Genomic DNA, 20,426 nt, shown 5'->3' with positions numbered 1-20,426 from the left:
CCTCATTTCTGCTGGAGGGCTTTTTGTGCCTGTATAATTTTTCCTTTTTCTCCTTCAACATTTCTCTGATGGAATCTAACAAGCTCTTGGAGAAGAGCTTTCCTATGGCTTTCCTAGGGCTTTGCATAACCCAGAGCTGGTGATAAGCACAGGGTTGGCTGGGGACTGGCCAGCTTGCCCCTCGTCCTGCAGTAGGCATGGTGTGAGGCTGCAGTGGCAGCCAAGTTCATCTTCATCCTCCACTGCCTCCACTTTTGCCATTGGGGCTGTTGCTGTGCTGTAAAATGCAGGTTGGTTTGGGATGGCAGGTTTCTGGCCTAAGGTGAAGATGTGCCTGGAGTGCTCCAACTGTTCTGGCTGAAGAAGCGTGCAGTGTCCTGAGCCTCTCCCCAGGACCCACAGCACCTTCCCCTCTGAGAGAGGGGCTTCATCCCTGAAGGCTGGCACCTTCCAAGCACATACTTTTTGGCTAGTGGAGTGCTTCTGCCAGGACAGAGAATTACGAATTGAAGTAAGTGTACTTTCAGTGTTTTTCAGTTTGTTCTGTAAGATTGCAGTGCAAGTGGAAGCTTGTGCCAAGTTTTAACCTAGGTATAATGCCATTTATTACTCACAGTCATTCCAACTCCCCATGTTTCTTAACTGGCTGCCTCTACCACAGATTATTAGCCTGATCACCATGAATGGAATAGCTTCCTGGGAAAAGTGGGTGTATTCCCAGTTCAGGAAAAGCTAATTCTGATAGACTGCTTTTCCTTGCAGAGCATGCCACAGCCTTGCCTTGTTTTCTTTTTCTTCCTGATCAATGTCAGCTCCTTGGAGGTACAGACCTGTACACAACAGATGTTGGCAAATTCCTCTCAACCACAAGGTTTTTCATTGCCTCTGGAAGACTAATAGTAACCACAAGATAAGGGTGAGACTAGAGCAGGAGCAGGAGTTTGAGGATATGGGATCCAGTTTTTGGAGGTAGGGACAGGGTGAAGGAGGGTTCAACTTTTTACATAAGTTGCCTCAACATCTTGCATTGCTCAGGCAGGATGCAAGGATGTCTGAGAGCTTATCATTATGAGCTACACAATCTAAGAGAATCAGTTATTTTAAGTATAATTGCATTCTATCAGTGACATGGCCAAAGGAACAAAGGCTGAGAAAACCTAATGAGGGGGTTGTGACTTCCAAATCTTCACTCCCTAGTGTTTACTCTTGACTCTGGAATAAGGTGAAGAAACTCCATAATGAATAGAGACAAAGAAGACACTTTCTCTGTCTTTTCTGTAGAAGATTCCTGGGGGAGCATGATCTGTGCACTTCTAACAGAGCTACTTCCAAAGTGTAATTTTGCATGCAGTTGGCTTCACAAAGTACAGGTGTTCTTGATTAATTCTCAGGGGAACTGTGCCTGTGCAGTGCACAGGGATACACACAACACACACACACACACACAGATCGTTTCTCCCCCTCTGCTGATTGCAGAGAGCAAGGACTGCCCCACACTCCCACGTGCTGATGTATCCTCATTACATGTTACCAGGAATTTTAATTTTTTTCTCGATGCTGCTGTGACTGAGGCAGCCACATTGCAACCATGGCACACAGCCATCTGGGCCCCCTGAGTGTGCTGATGAGATTGGAAGTCAAGCAGCAGTTCAGCATGAACTTGCTGACAATGAAAACAATAAACTGGTCTGGTTTTCAGCTGTGGGAGTATCATCTCAAAGCAGATTGCTCCAAAGTAATGGAAATAAACAGCTGAGGGATGAAGAGGGCACTTTCCAGATACCTCACTAACACACAACCAAAATTAAAGCTTGCTAAATTGCCATACCTGGGCATGTTTTTCCCATGTGAAATCCTCCTGATAACAGCCAAAAAAACTAAGCAGCACCACTGGCTTGCTAAGTCCTGAATGTTCTCATTGCTGTGACAAGCTGAGAAAGCAACGTTGAGAGGAAATTTGCATCTCTGCTGTACTCTGGCCAAAGGTACTTTACTCTGTTTGTCCTTTGTGATGTCCTGCTTTCATCCTGTCCCTCCCATGGCTTTCTACAACACAGAAATTTCCACACAATCCCTCCAGCTAGACTGCAAGATGGAAGAGAAGCTGGCTTCAGCCCTGGAAGAACAGAGTGGGGAACTGACTGCTGGGGCACATCTAGTTGCACAGCAGGAGGAGCAGCTAGCAGCTGTTCTCATCTTTTTTTTGCTCTGAACTGGAATTCTTTCTAGAAAACTTTGACCAACTCTGACCAGCTGCAGGAGACATAAAATTCTGTATTATGAATGCAGAATCAATAATAATGGTAACAGTTGATGCAATATGAGCCTGTGAACCACAGCCTGCCTTGGACAGAGGGATGACTGCCCTGGCCCTGCCCAGACCATGGGGTATTGCAGGTGTCCTAAGGAGCTCCTGGGGTTCAGTGGTGGATCAGACGTTTGCACTCCTGTCTGTGCCCCATACCAGCAGGGCCTTCACAGCACTGTGGTGTTTGTCCTCTGCATGAAGGTTACTGAGTCAGTCACAAACACCACTGGGACTTTCCTACTTGCTGCTGTTTCCCCAGCTCTTAGATAAGGGGCAATTTGCCATAAGCTGCAGAGTTTGAGGTTGGCTGCTTTTCCTCAGCTCAACCACTGCTGGTTTCACTTGCAGTGAGCCATCTGCACAACAGCAAGAATTTTATAACAGGGTGAGAAAGCACTGGACTGACTTCTGGGGGTAGAATTTCCACACCTGGCTGAGAGTTGTGACCAGTCCCTGGTTCTTGTCTCAGTGCTCTAGAAAGTTGCTACATCTGCACTGGGCATGGCTGGCCCTGCAGTTTATGCTCTTGGTCCTTAGTGAGCTCCTGGCACATCCCTGCAAATGACATGAGAAGGCACTGCTGTATGTTCTCTGTGGGATGGAGCTGCTGGAGGCTGCTCAGCCGTGGGGGCAACTCCTGCAGATCCCTGCTTGCCACCTGGAGGCAGCATGCAGCCAGGGCCATCCAAAATGGAAGCGATGCCAGAGGTAGGAAGTTGCTTGGTGTTTTTCACCCTGTTAGAGACACCAGAAACTGTCCAAAGCAGAGGCCATTGCTGGGCCCAGCCCCAGGTGTGGAAGGGCTGCTGTGGATCTTGTGGGGAGGGCTGAGGCATGTGTGGTAAAACAAAGAGGCTCTTGCCATAAACAGCTATATGCCAGCAGCAGAGCCCTGGTCTTAATGTGACCCGGCAAGCAGAGATTCGGGACAAGCTGATGGGTCATCTTCTGCCAACCTGCATGGAAGGAGCAGCAAGTTCCACCAGCAGTGCTGGCACAGGAGAGCATGGTGGGAATTGCTGGCCTCTTGTGGAGCCAGTGATCCCTGTAAGCACAAAGACAGAAGGAAGGTGTGAGCTGGGACCACTCAGTGGCTGTGGTAAGGGAGAGTGGAGCCAACGGGACACATGAGCTGCACGCACACACAGACTGGTGCTCGGTTTGTGAAGCTGCGGTGGGGAAGGGGTGGAGGGAGAGCCCTGCCTGCGGGCCATCCAAAGGGCTCTGGGCTCTCAGAGGGGGGTGGTGTGCAGGCTGTCTGGGGGAGAGCACGTTTTCCCGTGGGCTGGATGTGCACAGTGTTGTGAGCATCTGGGGAGGTGCTCTGGGCACGCTTTGCATGGTGCAGATGAGAGGAGGGTTGAGCCTGAGCAGAGCTGAAGGTTTCTGTTCCAGATGGGCAGGGTGAGTTCACAGGCACAGTCATTCCTGTTTCTGTTTACCAGCCTGTGTCTGGTGATTTCCTGAGAGAAGATAAAAGCCTCTGCACCATCCTTCCATGTGAGCAAGATGTATATAGTCACAGCTTTGTGAAGGTAAGTCCTTTTCCTCTGGCAGAAACCAAAGTGGTGTCCTCCTGCTACAGTCTTCAAGCAGAACAAGTTCAGGCTTGATGTCTATCAGGAAAAGCAAAAGGCTGAGCTACCTAGATACAACTGGCAGAGGCAAGGAAGGCAGGAGGGCAGGGTGCTGGGGTCTCTGCTGGTGGCACTCAGTGTTCCCCAGTCCGTGTGCTCCCTCATCCTCTGCAGCATCCTATCGTCAGCTCACAGGCCACCAGCTTTGTTGTTTTTCATCCCCCTGCCTTGCTGACTAACACCTCCGCTTTCTGCCTGGCTCATTCATATTTTGCCCCATTTCCTGAGCTTTGAGGTGGTTTCTTCTATTGCTTTGTCTTCCAGTAGAATACATTACTCATGTCTCAGCTGTTCTCCTGCATTTTTTTACTCATTACTTATGGTAATGTATGATTATCTTCCTCCTAAATGTCACCAGCCAGTAAAGCTGCCTCTGATCCTAGAGTTACACCAGGTCTGTAGCTTTAACAATACTGAAGATATCCTTTTAATCCCATTGTGACAGGAAGAAAATACAGAGGTTTGTGTGGGTTTTTTTCCTGAGATCATGAACTTGATAACTGGAAGTGTCACAAATTGTTCTCTTCTAGAGAAAGGAATTGTCAGCTGTGATTGATTATTATTTCCTCTGTGTGAAATTACTTTTGCTGACAAATAGATACAGATGTTGCCTTTCTTCCTGCCATGGCAAAATGCTTTTGGGTCATCAATAACTTTAGCAGAATCTTCCAAACCTTCCCTGTGTTCCAGGTGCAAACAGGTACCAGGGTTTCCTAGAGCTCCGGTGTGTCCTACATTGTGGCTCTTCTCAGGCTGGATGTGGGTGGTACAGTCCCTCTCAGTCACTGAGAGAGACCTGGTGGGTCACTCTGTTCTGGGCTTCCCAGGACTGAAGAGCCAGGTGCATGTTAAGTGTTTCCTCTTCGGGGGCAAGACTACCTGTTGTTCTTCACATTGCACTTGCAGTTTCACACATGCTCATGTACACAACTAGGTGACAGAAGACAATCAGTACATTAAGTTTCAACACATCCATGCATGATGAGCTATCCTTAATGCTTCTCTTGGCTGGATGTTTCACCAGCAGCAAGCATCACAGAGAAACTGTACACATCTGAATTCTGGCAGTAGTGAAGGATAAACTTGCTTCAATTAAAATTAGCTTAGAAAAAGAATTTCCAACTGCCACTGCTGCTCGATCTTGGGGCTTGTTACCTACCTTCAGTCCTACCTCTTACCTTGTCTCTCCATGGCCCTTATTCACCCTGGGAAAGACAGATGTTCTGGACCATTCAGGGCAGGACAGCTGGCCCCTGACCGTGCTTACCAGGTAACTGCTGGTACCTGGGCTTGCCTCTGCACTGCTACATGCATGGAAAAGATTCCATTGCTTAGCCGAGCAGGTATTCCTCATGTTTGGAACAGAAACTCTGTACAAGAGTGTCCTTCTGCACACTTTGTGGGTCACTTAGAGCCATGATCTTAGGCACAAACTTCTAGAAAGGACTTGTCTGTGCTGATGCTACCTATGGCTTCTGGAGATTGTCACTGTCAGGTGCAGTGTGGGACAGCACAGGATCACCTAGGCTGAGCAGCTAAGCTGGAGGTTTCCCAAGTAGTCAGTAATAACTGTCTCTTGTGAGGACAGCAGACCAGGAGAGTGGTGTTGCTTTTGTTCCACAGTTACACTGGATTCCTTCAAGGTGTGCTAGAACCATTATTTGTGCAGAAGAAGGAGGCAGTTAGCTACTACAGAAATGTTTTGTGCTTAGGCTGGACTGGATGTGACTCTGCAGTAATTTCCCTTATAGCTGTCTGGGGAGCCCTGAGGTCCGGGTAAGAGCTGATCCCTCATGGCTGGACCTGCTACCCCTGGCTGCCCAGCTCAGTTGTGCTGTGTTGCTCCAAGTCTTTCCTGTTGCCCTGATCTCAGGAGCCATTTTGGGGAGAATGGAGGGTTACAGAATGCCTGCCTCCCATGGCATTCTCACTGTACCATAAAGTTAGGCATAACCATTAAATGCCTTGACACTGCTGGCTTCCCCCTTCACCAGCCTCTCTATGACCTTTTAGATCTAAGACTTGTGAGGTTTTTTTCTGTTCTCCCACCTTTTTCTCAGATAAGAGAGCAGAGCAGTAGAGTAATAAGTGCTGTGTGGGTGTTTGGACCTGAATTCATTGCCTCCTGCTTACCACATCCTTCTATCAGCACAGTAATACCGATACAGTGCTGACGTCAATCACCACTTCTCACTCTGTATTCCAATGCACTCCAACTCCTGGTGGTGCACAAGCAGCCTTTACTCTTACTCAGTGCTGATGAGACCTACCTGCTCCCCATCTCTCACACATGGGGGGTCTGCAGTTCCTGTAATGATTTAGCCAAACCAGCCATGGAAGTATTGGAGGGCTGAAGTGGACAGCAGCAGAGATGAGGCGAGGTAATGTCCGTGTTTCCACCAATGTTTCCCACTGCCAGTTTGTTACTGTGACTTCACTGTAAATCTTTTCTGGAGCTGAAGTGGCCTTTGTGCCCCTGCTGCCACCACTGGCCTCTTCTGGTCAGCTGGAGAATCCTTCTGGCTCCCTGTTGCTTTAGCGTTGTGGTCGCAGTCAACATTTATAATGATTTCTTCCAAGAAATCTTGGTTTTGTGTATAACTGATGGAATGAAAGATTTCCACTCTTTTTTTACTTGGGTGTATGCTTGCTGTGACGTCTATTTTCTTATGCTTGGAAAGGCTAGATTATTTTATTTTTATTATTTATTTTTGTTTTATTTTATTTTAACTGAGTTCCTAGTTAGTTTTACTTCTCATTCCTTTTTTTTTTTTTTTTTCTTTTATGGAAGTTTTTTTAGTGCATACATTTCCCAGAGCCATCTCAACTTGTGAACGTAGGCTGCATCCTAATATGGTTAATATCCTAACCATATTTCCAGATCCTTAACAAAAATAATCTTAATAAATAACTCTGTATTGGTCCTATTTCTTATTCTCTGTTGTCTTAAAACCTCGTAGTAACATTTACTTGTTCACATCTGCATAAATGGCTAATCAAGTTTGACTGTGCTCTCACACACAGTGTCTAGGATACTACTGAGTCTGCAGCAATGGTGCTGCAGCTGTGTAGTGCTCAACATTTTATTAGAGTAAAGTAACTGGCTTTCAGGAATGCATGAAGTTGTCTCAGAATCCACATTTCACTGAGAAATTGAAATGAGGTGGTAGAAAGGACTTTCCTGCTTTCAGACAGGGAACAAGCTCCTGCCTCTGCTCATTGCCCACTGCTGTTCTTATGTCCAAGTGAACAATCACATGAGCAGGGTGCTGGCAAATGGAAGCAAAATTGTGACAAATTGAGTGACTTGGAGTTTAGGCAAGGTGGGAGGTCTTAATCATAGACTGCACTGAGACTTGCAGAGGGCCTGGCTGGAGGAAGCTTTACAGCTCTGTGAAGCCATGAGGTCTTTCAGCCATCAAAGCTCTCAGAGATGTACCTTCAGAGCTCTGTCTTTTCCAGCTTTTCTCCACAGTCATCCATGTCTTATTAAGACAACCCAGAGCACAGCCAGGAGGTCAGACACACACAGCACTGACACTGTGGCACACTCAGAGGTTGTGGTCCTTCACCACCACACTGAGGTAGGAGAACTGTATAAAAAGGGGGGAGATTAAGTGTTGGACTTGCCTGTGAGCACTGGCAAGGGTAAGAGATGGGACAGTCGAGGCCCAAGTGAGGAAGTTTTGTCCCCTTGCTTCACCTGTATTAGCAGATCCTACTGCTTTTGTCTTATTTTTGCTATATAGTTTGTGAACCTCTCTCCAGTGGGTAATGTCAGCCTCTGACATCTCTGTAAGACATCTTCCCAACGAGCTACTGGGCTTGTTCCTCTGACTTTTTCCTGTTGAGTCCTTCCTGTCTCATTGGATTGATGGTATTGATGGAGAACAGGGAGGAAACTTTAAGAAACTACAGTCCAGTAGCTAGAAGCAGCAAAGACTTCCCTCCCTTTTATTGTTCTGTCCGTTTAGGCAGGCATAGAGGTAAAATGAGGGAGCTACAGAAAAATCATGAATATGAAACACTGGAGGCACTGCCAGTTGGACTCTGAAACAAACAGTGGGCCTGCGGAGCTCTTTGAGAGCCCAACCCTTCCTTCCTCTGCTGAGGAAGAGACACGGAGTTGTCTTTCTTGCCCATACAAAGGTGGCTGAGACTGTGGAGTGTGACAGTCACAAAGCAGAGTGAGGCTGAGGCTGAGGCTGTTTCTGCAGCAGGGCCCAGCCCCGCAGGCAGGCCAAGGCAGTGAGGGCATCAGGGTGGGGACAGGCATCTTAAGGTAGGGCAACCCTAAATATTCCAAGCCTGGGAACAATAGTTTCCAGGTATTTCTCAGGGAGAAGGAGAATTTTAAAAGGCAGTGAACTATTGTGTGCATTATGTCTTGAGGGCTAGTGAGCTCTAGGCTGCAGTGGCCAGCTCATCTGGCACAGAACAGGGCCCTCGGTGGGGGGGAGTCAGGAGCAGATGCTGTGTCTGCATCAGGAGATTGTCCATCCCAAGGGTGTCAGTGTCCATGGTGCAGGCAGATGGGTGAACAGGTTTTGGGTGGCAGGATGAGGGAGTGCCTTCCTCAAAGGGATATCAGTTTGGAGAAGAGCAGTGGAAGGATGAGTGGGAGCAGAAGGGGGTTGGGCAGTGAACCTGTGCCTCAGTGGTTGGGGACTGCACCACCAGTCACGGTAACAATCATAGTTACAGAGAGAAAACTTGGAGAACTGGGACCAGAGAGGTCAAGAAAAGGTGTTTCCTCAAGGAAATGTATGACAGCAAGAAAGGCTGAACCATGGAGAGAGTTTGTCTTGCCACTGGCAGGAGGGGAGGGCCCAGCAGGGCTCAGGGTCTCAATGCTGAGCTCAGCTGGGGTCTGGCAGGAGCCCAGGGGCAGCACCAGTGACTGAGCCCAGCGCAGGGCTGAGGTGCTGCAGCCACGAGGTGTTTGTGGCACCTCCTGAGCCAGCCTTGCTGATCTCATCTGGACACTGCAGTGCCTTGAGTGTCAATCTCTGAGCTCACATGAGGCCACAGGGGCTTTTTGGTGGCTGCTAAATTTATTTTGCTTTTCTTATTTGAGTAAAGCTGGGAAATTTTTAAACTTCACAGATGTTCCCCAAGTGGGAGAGGCCTCAGCTGCCATTCTTTTTGCTGAGAGACTGTCTGGGTGCTTGCTGCTGGTGATGGGGAGGCACGGGCACCCCAGGACGTGAATACTGCACCTGGGTCAGGGCAACCCTCAGTAACAATACAGACAGGGGGATGAAGGCATGGAGAGTAGCCCTACCAAGAAGAACTTGGAGGTAGTGATGGACAAAAGCTGGACGTGAGCTGGCATCCCAGAAAGCCAGTTGTATCCTGGGCTGCATCAAAAGAAGCATGGCCAGCAGGCTGAGGGAGGGGATTCTGCCCCTCTGCTCCCCTCTGGTGAGACCCCACCTGACATGCTGTGCCCAGCTCTGGGGTTCTCAGCACAGGAAAGACATGGACTTCTTGGAGTGAATACAGAGGAGGCCACAAAAATGACTAGAGGGATGAAGAAAGGCTGAGAAACTTGAGGCTTGTTCAACCTGGAGAAGAAAAGGCTCCAGGAAGACCTCATGGCAGCATTAAATACTTAAAGCACGTTTATAAGAAAGATGGGGACAAACTTTTTAGCAGGGCCTGTAGCAATAGGACAAGGAGTAATGGTTTTAAACTGAGAGAGGAGAAATGTAAGGAAGAAATTGTTTTATAATGAGGGTGGTGAAACACTGGCATACACTCCCCAAAGAGGTGGTAGATCACTGGAGGTTTGGGGTTCTGAGCAACCTGATCTAGTTAAAGATGTTCTTGCTCATTGCAGGGGGTTGGACTAGTTGAACTTTACAAGTCCCTTTTGCACCAAACCATTCTGTGATTTTTTGACCTGCACCAGGCCCTGACAGGAGCTCTGAGTATTTTCTGCTGACTGCAGTTACTGCCCAATCTTCACTCACATCACTTTCACGGGTGCCTCTGTGCCATCTAGTGCAGGTTTTGCAGAGCTCTGGGGATCTTCAGAGGCAATGTTGTGAGTTCAGTCACTGGCAGTGTTGCTGCTCCATAGCATGGCATGTCTGTGCATCCTTGCAGCTTGCTGCCAACAGAACTATGTCCCCCAAAAACATACAGGTTGCTTCTCCAAAGTCTTTTCTGCAGACTGCCTAGTCTATTTCAGAATAGCTTGAGAAAACTGCTAAAATCTGTAAGAGGTATCAACAGCCAATACTCTGCAGGGAGCTCATTTGAAGTCTTTCTGTGCATGTCTGTGTGCTGCTGTAAATTTTAAACGCTGTGAAAATGAAGCCTTAATGTGTTATGTGGGTTGAGGGCCTGGTCCTGGAGCTGGGGCTGTGGGCTGAGCAGTCATTTGTATCTGATGCCCTTTACTCATGTTGTGGTAAACATCTTGCTATCCTCTTCTCTGAAGACCTTTCTTCAGAGAAGGAGGTGGGTTCTCCTCAGCACTCTGCAGTACCGCTCCTGAAGTGAGTGCTGTACATCATTCTCTTCTGTGCCACATGAGAGGCTGTTATCTTTTTGTCTGGTCTGTCTTATTGGAGTCCTTTAATTAGATATTCTATGCTTATTTAGCCATGGGTAGGCCGAATTAATGAGTTCTCACAAGTCTTGTTCATACAGACCCACAGTGTCATTCAGACTCTGCTTGACAAAGTCACTGCACAGATGTTTAAGCCAGAGCAGTGTTACTTCTCCAAGCTGCAAGGCACTTCTAGCTTCAGGAAACCAATGAAGAAAAAAATGGGTTAGCACTTAACCCAAGTGTCTTCTTGTTACATGGATAGACTGAGGCTGCAGTCACTGCAGTCACTTTGATGTTTTCTCTGTGCACATGCTGCTAGCAAGGAGCAGAGGTTTCACTGACTTGGTTTACAGGCAGTTGGCAGGGCCCCTTTAGCCCACAGAAAAGCTGAGGTGAGTTGCCTAAATTAGACATTTAAATGAAAAAAAAAATTAATTCCGCCTCAGCCTTTCACATTGTCCTGGTTTGGGCCAGGATAAAGGTGATTTTCTGTCTTGTACTTTTGCTTTCAGCTAAGTCTCCTGTAAGTAGTTGCACTTGCTGAAATTAGCAGCAAGTTTCTCAGACTGTGTGTTTCTAGGACTGATAACACTTGATGTTTATAGTTACTGCTAGAGACTGGTGTGCAGAGCCAAGGACACTGCTCAGGAAAACATAAGAGGTCCCACCTGCATCCCTCCTTTGGGGAGGAACAGACAAGATAGATGCCAGAATTGACCAAACAGAGTATTCCATCCCATATACATCATCCTCAGTATAAATTTGAGGGATCACGAGGGCCAAGCCAGATTTCCAGCTTCTGGCTGCCTGCCCTTCCTGCCTTTCCTGCTTCCCTTCCTTCACCTGGCATCCTGGAGGGATCCAGTCCGTTCGTCTGCCTGTGGTCCTGATCCGTGCCAGCCCATATCTGTGTGTTCCTGCCTCCAGTTCCCAACTGCTGCCGACTCCAGGAGTCCAGCCTGGACTTTCCCAGGGCTGCCCTGCAGCCTCGGTGGTGACGTGAGAGCTATTGGGGGAAAGGGGGGAGGAATGTGGTATCCATTTTCTTGTATATTTGTATATATTTATTAATTTTTCCTATTTATCATTACTGTTTCATTAAAGTTGTGTAGTTTAGTTTCCAGCCCATAAGTCTCTCTCCCTTATTCTCTCTCCTTTCTTATCAGGGAGGAGAGAGAGATTAATAGAGAGCGTCTGTTACTCGGTTTAATTGCCGGGCCAGTGTTAAACCGTGACACACATACAAGTAGATGATTGTTTTTAATCTTTTACTAAGACATGAACTTTTAATTGGTTGTTTGTTGGGGGGAGGTTTTAATTATTTTTTTTTCCCCAGGACATCCAGTCAGAACCAATATGAGGAAAAAACTGTGGCTACAGAGTATTGCTTTCTTTCTCTTATTCCACTACAGTAAGTTCTCAAATATCTCTTCCAGGCTATGCACCCATAGGATTTACTTTGTTGACCATTAACACAGGCTCTACTGAGATTTGCATGGCACAAGGTTGCCATGGGGCAGCAAGCACAAGAAAGGTATGAGGGGAGAGGATTCTCTGAGATAAAGAGTTATGGAAGAGGCTCCACTGACACTCAAGGACATGCACAAGAGGGTGCACTGCTGAGCAGAGCTCAGACAGACTCCACACCACTCCAGGGAGCAGCATCCATTGGGAGAGTGCAGAGGAATTGCCTGCCTTGCATTGAAATGTCTCCTGTTGACATAGAGTAGGAGTTCCACACCACTTCCCCCCCCAAAAAAACCAATCACTTTGCCATAAGAGAGGTTCTGGTGGCCAAGACCAAGATATTACCAAGGTTTATGGCTGCTGTTGGCAGGCCAGCCAGGAACAGGGGGGTGAACCTTTCCTGGTCTGAGGTCCTTTGCTCAGGACAGCACTATGGAAGCACTCTCCCTTTCTTGCTGGTTCCTACACACTGCGCAAGCTTCCGCTGACTCAGAGCTGACTTTCTGAACAAGTCAGCTGAACAGAAAGAGGCAGCAACAAGTGTCTGTAGGGAGCAGGTGCAGACTTAGCATTTTATATGCTTCTTCTAGGTAGAGCACTGGACCTCCTCCAAAAAACTAGATTAGCAGAAAATTTTGGGGGGGGAGCTGGCACAGAGTAGTGTATTCCTTTCAGATTTACTAGGAGCTCTGAGGACTGTATATTGATATAAATTCTGCTTGCTTTGTCATGGAAACTAATGTGTTTTCTCTTTCTGAACCTACAGCTACATGTTGTGAAAACCTCACGTGTTTTGTGGACTATGTAAAGACCCTATCCTGCATCCTGAGAAATGACTTGGGTGGCAGTTCATATGACCTCACTGCAACATGGTATGTCACAGTAAGATGAGCAAAGTGCAGTCACTTGGAAATTCTAATCTGGACATAGCACGTGGTGTCCTTCTGTCCTCTTTATAGGTAGAAGTCTTGTCCTTGCTGCCTTGTTGGTTTTTACTTGGTTCTTCACACACACTCCAGTTATCAGCTGGCATCTTCCCTAGCAAAGAATCCCTGGTTCCAATGTCCACTGACTGTACTTCTTGCCAGTCACTCTGCACTGGCTCTGACTTCCTTGGCACTGTTTCTCTCCTGCCCTGGGAATATCTTGCCTTTGCTGCTCTTAACAACAGATTTTTGCTCATGTGTGCTGGCAAGGCTCACACAGCTTGTTCAAGCCCTGTATGGCTGCTGTTCTGCAGGGAGGTGGGTGCAGTCCTGGAGTCCTGGGCTGTGCAGCCTTGGAAAGCACCTTTCCTTTCCATGAACACTTCATCATCAGTTTCCTACTTCTCTCGAAGTTGCCAAGCTGCGCAAATAGAAGGGGAAAAAATCCTGTCAATATTAAAAAGTTTTTTATTTGAACATGCTTACTAATTCCTGTGCCTGGTGGTTCAGTAACAGTTTAGTGCAGCTGCAGCATGTGGCAGATGTGGACTTGTTTGTTTTGGTGGTTTCAGGTTTCATGAGGAAGATCCAGAAAATACTATGGCTGCCTGCAGTCTCCTGGAATTGTCCAGGAACACCAGTCACACACAGTACATGTGCACTGTGGACATGACTGTACTTGTGGCAGATATCAAAGTCCAGGTGGATGTTGCAGAGAGAGCTGGTAGGCAGCATGTGATTTCCAAAGGCTTCTATATGGCAGAGAAGAGTAAGTACAAACATGGTGGATTTGATAAATACTGTCTGACTTTTATATCTATCTGCTAGGGAAGTCTGGGCAAGGAGTGAGCGTGGCAGCCACTGTCTGGGCCCATGTTTAGTGTGCACTCATCTACACACAGCACTGTACTATTATTGTTGTTACTATAAACTGCAGAAATATGTATGCTTGAGGCTGAGCATAGAGCTAGCTTGGCCCCAGCCTCTTCATGGGGACATTCCTTTTCCACATGAAGTAGTAGGTAGTAAATTTCCACCTAGACCAATCTCATCCCTAGACTGTGTGTTTTCTCCTGGGTAGAATCTAAAGGGCAGCAGAGATTGCTTTAATTGCAGATACCACAAATGTCCTCACAGGAGTCCCAGGAGGCTCTTGCAGTGGACCCCTGAACCAACATGACATTATTGTGGGAGGCATAAGGTATCCCAGACACAGTGGAGATGGTAATTCACATTTCTGGGGGAATTTCTAACTGACTTCTGCATGACAAGAGGACTGGATGCAATCATAAAATTGACTTGATGGAGTGCTTTTGTGTTCTGAGCTGTGCAGCAAACTGAAGAAACGGGATGGTTAGCCAGGCAGACAGATACCATGCAGGCATATGAAGAATTATTTTTCTACTTGGATTCTCCTCAAATTAAACTTTGCATGGGAAGTGTTGTCTTTTTGCCAAATGCTATAGCCTTTCAGGAAAACCTCTTGTCCCCACTGGCAGACTGTAGATTGGGTAGTGATGCTTTGTGTCTTTCCTGCATGTCCCCATACAGAGGCATCATAGCTCAGTGATGGAGCCTGCAGACTAGTGCTGGAGTTTGTGTATTACTGCTCTTCAGGATACATAAACACTTCTGCAAGGGATGCAAAAGCTTACGATACAGGGATTGGCACTGGGTTTATGCAGCCTCCACTACCCTCAGCCTCCACTGCCCTCAGCTTTTCCTTACTTCTCCATTACATTGAGGGGTATTTCCCTAACTGTGCAAGTGACAGTCCTCCTATGTCATGAGAACCTGTCATGAGAACATGTCATGAGGTGCTCTACTCTCTACATCTCCCAGGAGATATGAGCCCCTGGTGCTATCTTCCCCAGCTCCTTAGGTGATGAAGAGGCTCAGAGATAGGCAGAAAGCATATTCAGAGAAATGTGGGCCTGACTTCACTATGCTGCTGAGGTGTGAGGCTCTCTGCTGCTCAGCCTGAGAGGCTGGATAGTTGTGGATGTTGTCCTGTGTAGGAGGGCACACCCCTGCCAGGGTGGTTTTGCTCCCTCATTGCTCTGCATTGCTGATACCATGCTGGGCAACTTCTTGTCTACAGTAATATTACAAAGGGTAACACCATCCTGTCTTCCAGTCAAACCACAGCCTCCATTCAATCTGACTGCTGTGTTCTCAGAGGGTTACAATATTTCTTGGGAAACCATCTACCAGAACTTTCCTTACTACTTTTTGAATGAGGAGCTGGAATACCAGCTACGTTATAAGAGAAGGACTGACACCTGGGAGGTAAGTGAAATGTGACTTTAAACTGGAAGAGGGTAGACTTAAGTTAGATATTAGGAAGAAATTTTTCAGTATGGAGGTGATGGGAAAATGGAGCAGGTTGCCCAGGGAAGTGTGCAAGGACATGTTGGTCAGGACTTTGAGCAACCTGGTCTAGTAGAAGGTATCCCTGGCCATGCAGGGGGGTTGGAAACAGATGAGATTTAAGGTCCCTTCCAACCCAAACTATTCTATGATTTTGTGAGTCTATGTTAGTTTCCCATCAAGTAGTGTGCACCATCAAAGAGGAGGCCAGCACAACCAGGACAGGAGCAGTAGTGTGGAAGAAGGGTTTTCATGGTTTAGAGAAGGTGGCTCTTTGAAGACCCTTTGGAATCTCTCCTGGACTGAAAACAGGCAAAACTGAAAAAAAAAAATTGAGTAGCAGAAGCTGCTTGAGAAGTAATAGATCCTGTGGGAAAGGCTCAGAGTTCCTTTGCTTCTTGTGCTATGCTTCATGGGAACATGGATATGCCCATGGGGGCATGGGTCCCCCAGGGTCTCCTGCAGCTACAGACCATCCAGATCAGGACCTTGCAGAAACATGTCCTTGGAGAAAAGTAGAGGAGAGTACTTTGCAGGGCTCCTCACTGTGTGGCAGTGAGGGCAAGGTGGGAGCAGTCATTCCAGCACTGAATGTGTTGGTGTTTAATCATTCACAGACTCAGAAGACTAAAGCTATTCATGAAGATAAACGGACACTGGTGATCCTGCCATGGGAACTCCAGGCAAACATTGAGTATGAGTTCCAAGTGAGAGCCAGACCCCGGGAAGACACAAGCTTCCATGGATTTTGGAGTGAATGGAGTCCTGTGCTGACACTGAAAACCAGCCCTGCTGGTATGTACCTCCAGCTCTCCTTGCCCTTCCAGTTGATGTCAGAGAATGTTTCTCTAATCAAATCTAATTAATTGGAGCATATTCTAAATAATCTAGTAAAGATAGGCATGTTTGTCTTGCTTGTGAACCCCAGGACTGGGCTGATATATGCTGTCTCTGTTGACCTTCTCACTGTGCTGTAAAGCCCACCTTACAGCTTGGGTTTGGTGGAGTTGGCTGTGGGTTTGGGTGCCTCTGGCTTTCTTTCTAGTGTCAAACACCCAGGGTCCTGTTGCAGCTTTCAGAAATGGGGGAGATCCTAGTAGAAGTGCCTCCACTACTGCAGTTTAGTATTGCCTTCAGTTGAGGGGAGAGGGGAGCCTGCTTTAGATGTAAGGCTACCTTACATCTAAACTCTGTTTTTTTGGTGATATTGGGTATGAGTATGTCATCTGATAGCCACCACTCCCACCCCACAAGGAGTGCACAGTACCTAATGCACAGAAGCACACTGGTGCTTGTCATGGTGGAACAGAGGTTATGAAAACAGGGAGTCTGTTCAAACAGAGCAGGGCAGGGTGACTGTGTCAGAAGTGTATGCTGAACTTCTCTGTTGTCACTGCTGTGCAGCTCAAACTGAAGTATTACATGGTGCTGTGGCAGCAGGGTCAGGCTCTGTTTGCAAAGAATCATCTGAGTTCTGGGCCTCACAGGCACTCCTTTCCAACACAAGCAGAGAGCAGCCTACAAGCACTCATCTGGTCAACACCTTTTCTTCACATATCTATGGCCAGCTTCACTCTCTACTTCACAGATCATTTGTGATGTCCCTAACCCAGAAAGAGGCAGAAACACCAGGGATCTTTGCAGCAGGGAGCTGCTGTCCTGCCCCAAGCATGTTGTCTGTCTGTGCTATGGTCTGTGGTGCAGCCAGGCCATAGGGCAGCTCATGTACTGCTCCTTTCATTGGTGCAGTCACTTCTGAGCATCTTCATTAAACTTTGTGCCTGGAGTGCTGGATGCCGGGTGACAGTCTCAGTGTCCCTAAGAGAAAAGTCTGGGCTAGAAATGGAGGGTGTTTCCTTGCCACGTCCTGCTTACTGACCAGGTCAGAAATGCAAGGTGAGCCTGAATGACCCTGTCTCTTTCTCCAGCAGTGACACAGGCAGCAGGCGTGAGATGGCTGCCTCTGTTTGGTGGTATTGTGGCAGTCACTGTCTCAATCACAATCTTTCTGGCCAAGAAGCAGAGGTAAGAATGCTTCAGGAAGCCAGAGTAAGTGCTTCTACTCTGTCTGGCTAAAGATGGGGCGTTCACATGCACCCTTCTTTGCATCTTTTATATCCATGCACAGACACAGCTCTGGGTCTCTGGGTTTCAGCAAAATATGGTCTCCAGATGGCATACTGCCAAGGGTGCCTTGCTTTTCTCTGGGGCTCTGCTGTCACCATTCAGCTGGTTGGGACAAGCCAATGGCACAGGGGGGCTGAGCAGGGGCCAGCCAGCCTCCTGGTCCAGTCTGTGCTCTGCAGCTGCCAGATGGGAACAGCAGCCAGGGCTGCCCTGCCCTGTTCCAAAGCTGGCACAGGCCCCTCAACACTGGCTCTCTTTTCTCCTTCAGCTTGTGGAAGAAGATGGCTTGCATCCCTGACCCTGCTGCCTTTTTCAAACCTCTTTACCTGGTGCATAATGGAGATTTCAAGGTATAAATGGGTTACATAAGCAAGTGAAGAACATGACAAAGCTAAACTAAAAGGCCTGTCATGCTACCCTGGGCAAGAGATTCTCATTAGGCAGTGGGAGGGGGAATCTGTCTCAAGGGAATGCCGAACAGCTCCAGGTATAAAGACCAGGGCTCTCCAGTGTCTGTTCTGTGCCACAAAGGCCTTTTGTCAGGTCTGTGCTCCTCATTCCCTGTAGGTGCTATCTCAGTGGATGAGTTGAGCTTGTGTGATATGTGAAGCCTGGGAACCTGAAGGGATACTAGGACAGTAACTGGAATTTTTCCAAAGGTCCAGTTCCATGTGGCTGGCCATCAAGGCCAGGAATCAGACTTCACTGTAGAGCTCAGTCTCCCTGTGCAGTGACACAAGCTCAGCATTAAGCCTTGTAATTCTCTCTGAAGAGTCACTCATACAGAAATAGAGAAGTGTATCATCCTGGAAAGATGGCTTGAGCTTTGGGGGCATGTAACTGCTGGGTGATTGTACAGTGCAGCTGCTTCCATATGAAGTAACTTTGCTTAATCCTCCCAAATCCTCTTCTTGTTTAACACCAGCCAAACTTGCACATGTGACTGCAGAGTTTGCTGGAGTTATCAGGATACAAAAGTAAAAGAACATTGAGCATCCATAAATAATGACTGTATTAAGCAGAAGAGCAGCTCGCATTGCTGTTATTTATCAAGCTGTGAAAGTGCTGGCATGTGAGTGCAGACATCACTGCCTCTTTCTGAACAAGTTCCTGTTGCTACAGCAGCACTTATCAGAGACACTTCAGTGTCTGCTTTTTGGTTCTGATTTTTCTTAGACCCTCAGGAAGCAGGACACCAGCTGGGCCCTGATGATCTTCATGTACTTTCCCACTACTGCATTGCTGATGTTTGCAATGAGGTTAAGCAAGTAGTCTTGGATGGGTGCCATCCAAGCTGAAACCTGGTGTGACTGTCTCACTTCCTTCCTGCCTTCCTCTTTCAGCCCCATTATGGCTTCCCATATCTGCACCAGAAGGGCACTTGCCTCCTCTTGAGAGGCAGGTGGCCCTGATTGCTCTCAGGGAAAGAAGTCAGGACCAGGTAGACTCAGTCCTGAGACAAGTAGTGTCTTAAGACAGGGGCGCAGAGGAGATTTGGTGTCTTGGGAGGGGACTGTTGGCTGATGCACAAAGGAATGCTGCTCTGGGCAGAGGCTTTCTTTGCAGCATAGAGAAAATTTAAAAGCCATACAGACCTTTCAGAGCTTATTGTTTTCAATGATGAGTCAGTTCTCCTTCAGCTGCCTATGTCTGGTAATAACAGCATCTCATACCCTGCTTTTTTGGAGAAGTCAGTAATCTTAGAGTTTGACTTTGCCTGTAAAAGCATAAAAACTTTGCACATTTATGTCAATAGTCAAATCTTATGATACTAACCTCTTTCTCCCTGTATGTCTTTTTATGCAGCAGTGGGTTGGTGGATCCCGTACAAAAATGAACCTTGATTTCTTTGAATATGGAATAGTCCTTCCAGAAATCTTAGAAGTTTACACCATGTGTCCTTCCAACAGCACCCCACAGGAGGAGCTGGGTGAACTGAGAAAAGATGTGCCCTGCAAGCCCTGTGTGTCTTGCCTGTCTGCCCCAGGTCAGGACAGGCAGTCCCTGCTGTCTGGTATGAGCAGCAGCAGTGGGGCACAGGAACATCCATACCGGCATTTGTCCATTGATACTGTGACTGTGGTTGATGAGTTCACACCTTGTAGCTGCCAATGCAACTCTAACCCTGTGTACAGGGGACACCAGCTTGCCAGCCAGGAGCACAGTTGTGCTAGAGAAACAGGTTACCCCAAGATTAACATTGATGATGAAGACAGAAAGATATCCAGTGACTTGCATCTGGCTGACCTGAGCACACAGGACAAAATCCTTGCCTCAGGGTCTGTGTCCACAGGCCCCCTGGGGAGTTCACATGTCCCAGCCCACCAACAAATAGAAAGGGCTTTGGAAGGAGGCATGAGGAGCATCCTAGGAGCCCTTTGCTTGCAGCCTGATCAGTGGGATTTGGAAAATCACACTTCTCTAACTTCTACTGCTGGTGAAAGTGTTTCCTACAGTGAAGTCTCCTGTGACTTCTTTTCTCATATCACAAAGCCTGGTGACAATTATCCTACAATCTGTGTAGACTTAGACACTATTGACAGTGGCTTTGTGGACTCAGACTGTGGGAGTCCAGTTGACTGTGAATTTGAGGAGAGCAATCAGACCAACTGTGGGTCCATCCCTCTTGAGCGGGAGGGGGAAGAGGACTTTCCACGGAGCTACGTCAAGCAGTGGGTGTCCTGTTGTTCTGACAGCCCACTCAGTGGGACACAAACAAGCTAAGGGCATGATGTTGCCTTGCAGAGTGCAGGGCCTTTCCACACTGTGTCAGGAACAAAGTGTTAGCAAAATTCAGAAAAGAAACAAAGTTTACTTTGTGGAAGCTCCATTGCATACAACTGAAAACTGTTAGATCCATTGAAATTTATGCCTATTTCTATTGCCATTTATCCTGTTAATATCTTAAACACGATGTGATGGTTTTTTGTTGTTTTTTTTTAAGAGTCCCCCCTTAACCCCCCTTATAATGGAACAAAAAGCAACTGTTCCTTTAAAAATTACCCTTTAGCTTATGTAGAAGTACAATT

The 20,426-nt window shown here is 47.4% G+C and overlaps 1 protein-coding gene across 5 annotated transcripts; it reads left to right on the top strand.

Moving 5' to 3' along the window:
• Positions 1–2,774: 2,774 nt before the first annotated feature.
• IL21R (interleukin 21 receptor) lies at positions 2,775–20,411 on the top strand. 5 transcript variants are annotated; one of them, XM_071760917.1, is made up of 10 exons: positions 2,775–3,016; positions 3,754–3,843; positions 11,844–11,918; positions 12,741–12,846; positions 13,473–13,669; positions 15,038–15,189; positions 15,888–16,065; positions 17,199–17,295; positions 17,666–17,747; positions 19,204–20,411. In XM_071760917.1, exons 3-10 carry the CDS (start codon positions 11,864–11,866, stop codon positions 20,119–20,121), a joined length of 1,785 nt encoding a protein of 594 aa, XP_071617018.1. In that variant the 5' UTR covers positions 2,775–3,016; positions 3,754–3,843; positions 11,844–11,863; the 3' UTR covers positions 20,122–20,411. The 5 variants fall into 5 exon arrangements, with proteins under 5 accessions (XP_071617018.1, XP_071617015.1, XP_071617014.1 ...); XM_071760916.1 differs by lacking the exons at positions 2,775–3,016; positions 3,754–3,843 and adding exons at positions 5,249–6,326; positions 9,246–9,369; XM_071760914.1 differs by lacking the exon at positions 2,775–3,016 and having other exon boundaries at positions 3,483–3,843.
• Positions 20,412–20,426: the final 15 nt, after the last annotated feature.

Source organism: Heliangelus exortis, chromosome 17, assembly GCF_036169615.1.
Source record: "Heliangelus exortis chromosome 17, bHelExo1.hap1, whole genome shotgun sequence".
Taxonomy (NCBI): Eukaryota; Metazoa; Chordata; class Aves; order Apodiformes; family Trochilidae; genus Heliangelus; species Heliangelus exortis.
Note: the sequence above shows the minus strand (reverse complement) of the source record. Positions and strands in the feature narration are given on the sequence as shown.

Bases quoted from the DNA above. Each gene is read 5' to 3' on its own strand.
- IL21R (XM_071760912.1), top strand. The intron at 15,190-15,887 runs GTAAGTGAAATG...AATCATTCACAG, and splicing joins GAAGGACTGACACCTGGGAG to ACTCAGAAGACTAAAGCTAT. The intron at 16,066-17,198 runs GTATGTACCTCC...CTCTTTCTCCAG, and splicing joins ACTGAAAACCAGCCCTGCTG to CAGTGACACAGGCAGCAGGC.